The sequence below is a fragment of the Austrofundulus limnaeus genome, unplaced genomic scaffold, assembly GCF_001266775.1.
Source record: "Austrofundulus limnaeus strain Quisiro unplaced genomic scaffold, Austrofundulus_limnaeus-1.0 Scaffold3, whole genome shotgun sequence".
NCBI lineage: Eukaryota > Metazoa > Chordata > Actinopteri > Cyprinodontiformes > Rivulidae > Austrofundulus > Austrofundulus limnaeus.
In genome coordinates, this window is record NW_013952405.1 from 4269973 (window position 1) to 4273815 (window position 3843).

The 3843-nt window shown below is 39.4% G+C and overlaps 1 protein-coding gene and 1 non-coding gene across 2 annotated transcripts; one reads left to right on the top strand and one right to left on the bottom strand.

Moving 5' to 3' along the window:
* The first annotated feature begins 141 nt into the window (after nucleotides 1-141).
* trnaf-gaa (transfer RNA phenylalanine (anticodon GAA)) lies at nucleotides 142-214 on the top strand. Its single transcript has one exon. It is a non-coding gene; the product is annotated as a tRNA-Phe (tRNA).
* A 212-nt stretch (nucleotides 215-426) lies between these two features.
* On the bottom strand, nucleotides 427-3411 carry fkbpl (FKBP prolyl isomerase like). The gene is made up of 4 exons (XM_014018145.1): nucleotides 3354-3411; nucleotides 1916-2056; nucleotides 1535-1815; nucleotides 427-1207 (listed from the first exon to the last, which is right to left on the bottom strand). The coding sequence occupies exons 2-4, from the start codon at nucleotides 2052-2054 to the stop codon at nucleotides 536-538; spliced, it is 1092 nt and encodes a 363-aa protein (XP_013873599.1). The 5' UTR covers nucleotides 2055-2056; nucleotides 3354-3411; the 3' UTR covers nucleotides 427-535.
* Nucleotides 3412-3843: the final 432 nt, after the last annotated feature.

Consider the following 3843-nt stretch of genomic DNA (forward strand, 5'->3'; position numbering starts at 1 on the left):
CACACACACACACACACACACACTTTTAAAATGTCTCTGAGGCCCATGCCATGAACACGCTGTCAGAAAGTGTTCATGGTTGAAAAAATGACCCTTTGTCCAGTTAACATATCTGAATAGTGTTGAAGCACCAGCATCCACGCCGAAATAGCTCAGTTGGGAGAGCGTTAGACTGAAGATCTAAAGGTCCCTGGTTCGATCCCGGGTTTCGGCATTTTGCTGCCGCTCTACACTGTGGTTACTTATACAATGACATCTACTGGCCACATAGACTAAATGCATTTTTTTTTTTAAAATAAAGACAAAACACTTGTGCACATTTGGATCAGAACGATGTTAGCTTGTACCGTWGAGTAATTCAATTTAAGACGTCAAACTGTGATGTGATTTGTTTATAAAATCCCTTTTAAACAACTCACACGCTGCTGCTTTTTGTTTAATAAAGAATTTATTTTGAAAATAAGGCAATGTTGAAAATGCACTTAGATCAAACAATATAAAAAGACAAAAACATTGAATTCTTATTCTCCTCACTTCAGGTAAACATTTTGCTGAGCCGTTGTCCCAACTGTGCATTTCTCTGCTTCTCTTTCTGAATGACATCTTTCAGAGCCTTCACCGCAGCAGGCAGGTCTGGCTGGAGTTCCAGCAGTTTTCTAAATGCCTGTTTGGCCTCTTCCAGCTCATTCAGCATCTGACACGCCTGGCCCAGTCGGTACCAGGCTTTAGAGGCGTTGGGCTCCAGTTGGGTGGCTTTAGCGGCGCTGGCCTTCGCCCGCTCTGGTTGGTTCAGCTTCAATTGGCACAGAGACAGGTTTGAGTGAAGCTCGGCTTTGAGAGTTTTGAGCTCGTCGCGAGGAGGAAGCTGCAGCGTTTCATCCGAGGAGCTCGTGTCGCTCTCTCCTCCCGATTCAAGCTCTGGCGCTCTGGGCTTCATCGCTCCAACGAAGCCACAGAGAGGGATGAGGAGCTTCAGGGCACGGCTGTAGCTGTCTGCGGCTCCCCACACATCCCCGCTCCTGAATCTCACGCCACCGCYGTCTTTGTGGGACTTCACCCACGCMRTTTTTTCATCGGCAGACATTTCCCAGGACTCCTTTCCGGCCGTGAAGGCTTGGAGTTCAACAGTAGCACAAAAGGGAAGATTTCCATCCGAAGGTCGGTAAACAGCGGCATCTGGTCCGYTCACAAGCGGAGTGAGTTGTACCTGAGGGAGAACAAAAATAAAAAAATATCCTGAGATAAACTTGACTGCATCAACAAATGTATTTGTGTAAATAAAGGGTCTAGTTTCAGTTTATCCAAGTATTTTATTATGATATTTTATTCTGCATTATATGCATTATGTCAGAACAAAAAGATATTAAATGTATATTAATAAAAACGCATGTCATTCTTTTAAATGAGACTTCACAACATGGATGTTGCAATGTTTGTAAGACTTTCCCACAAAAAAAAAACTTTTTAGTCCAAAACATGAAACAATACTTAGCAAGTTGACAAAACGTAGGATTGAGTCACACCCATGTCTCACCTCACATTTCTCGCCCGCTCTCATCCCCTCCAAACACGCCTCTGTGATGTCGCACTGACCCTCGCCCAGCCTCAGCGTTACCCAGTCACCCACTGGGATCTGCAGGACAGAGTCTTGACACCGGGGAAACGGCGTGGCCGCTAATTCTGTGACATCACCAAACGCTGACTTGCCGTTGCTTTTCTCAGATAACGAACCATCCGAGCCGTCCGTTTGGACCTGAAGCTGAACTCGGACCCGGCACAGTGAGCCCAAGCTGGGACATTTTTTAGATAAACGGGCTGAAAGAAATAGAAAAAAGCCAAACAAAGTTAGCTAGAATAACATTTTGTTCAAGTCTTTAAAAAAAGGTACTAAAAAAAGAATTGTTCATGTTTTTACTTGTAGCATCTGCAGTATTGGAACCGGTTGGTTGACTCCACTTGTGCTTCTGTTGCACCCTCCAGAGGCCTTTGGGACACACAGACACCCATGAGGTGACCTCAGCACCGTCTCCATGCAGAGTTTGGACAGGCTCCATCACTGGGTACATAAACATATTCAGGCATGAAAGATAAATGAATAATTCTTTGCGGAAATATCAAGAATACAGAACATGACAGTCAACATTTTTGAAACCAAATAAGTCCTGAATTTTAAAAAATGAAGCTTCTGGTTTAGTTAGAAATGATACATTAGCTTTCATTACTGATGAAATATTAGTTTAGTTCCTGGAGTCGAACAAATGGGGACTTATTGTAATTTCGCTCATTACATCAGATTAAGTTTATTATTATTTATTCACTCTACTGGTTTGTCTGAATACAGTTAAATGTGTACATTCAGCCCTCATATAACAGTATAAAATTAATTTTTATCTAAAACAATCAAAGCAATATAACATTTTGGCAAGTCATGACAACGTTACAAAGTCCAAATAGCAGCTTTGTTTGTTGAAAAACTTTGAATAAAGTTAAGATAAAATAGAGGTTTCRCTCTTTATGAGACACAATTACGGTAGTTTTATATCACAGTTAAACATCAAACAAACTGACCTTTATTTTTATTAATTTCCTTCCACTGTAACTAAGCTTTAATATTTCAAATCAGGATTCTGATATTACCTTAATATAAATGTAGAAAAGACTAACATAGGCCTGTATATTTGATGTTTATTGAAGTTTAATCAGAGAGGGTCTACATTAGAACGATTTATTTTTGTTCTTATTTGTAAAACACTATTTACTGTCAAGAGTTCTAAGCAATTGTATTTAGTGGGAAAGGAGCAGGGGTGGCTCATTTGGGGTGCAGACCTACCGCTTCGTATTTATTACTTGCTTTTATTAATAGAAATATAATATTTTATGTTAACCAGTGTAGCTTAATATAGACACCAAGCTAACAATAACTTACTAGTCGTGATCTTAAAAACACAAGAGAAACAGTTATCGTAAAGTTTATTTAAAGTGCCATCTTCATCATAAGTGTTATTTTTGACAGTCTATTAAAACGAACGTTAGTGTTAAGGAATTTATTTTGTATTATATGACACACACACACACAAATTAAAAAAAAAAACATCGAGGTAACATCTCTGAATTTGAATTGGTTTTAATTGAAAGGTTTCAGAATCAGGGGAGGGATCGATCCACCGCAGTAAAACAAAGCAGCGCCAGGTGGTATCAGACAGCCCAGCTTGTCTCGTTTCTAACCGTCTAAATATTTAATCTGTGAAATATGAGCCACACTGAACTTATCGCACACACAAACATCAGTTTCTCGTCGGTAAGTAATAACATTTGTAGGTGTAAACCGAACAATAAAAAAAAATCGACCCAACCTTCTCCTGTTTGTCGCTCCGTGTCTTCTTTGTGTTTGAGGCTGACTGTCGCTTTAAACTGTAGTCCGAGCTTTAGCGCCCCCTGCAGTACAGAGAGCGTCTTCTTCTTCTGTTTGTTGGTGGTTGGCAAACGACATATGATGCATATTATTGCCACCTACTGGTGGTTAATGTGTATTAGTTGTCAATTATTGTCTCGACTTTTGTCGTATATTTGAGACGTTAAATGTTTCCTTAATCTTTCTAAATTCCTCTTTCATGCATCTTTCTCTCATAATTGACATACTCAACTTGCATGCTCTATTTCCCTCTGTCCACAAAACATCAGAGGTAAAAMCGTGTGACTGTTACAGCAAAAGTTTTCACAGGATTTCAAAACAAATATTTGTATTAAAGTAAAGAACTTAAAAAGTATTTTAAGTGATACCAAGTACATGTGGGCTATTTATATACAAGCTAACACATTTTAAAATCCAAGATTATGATATAT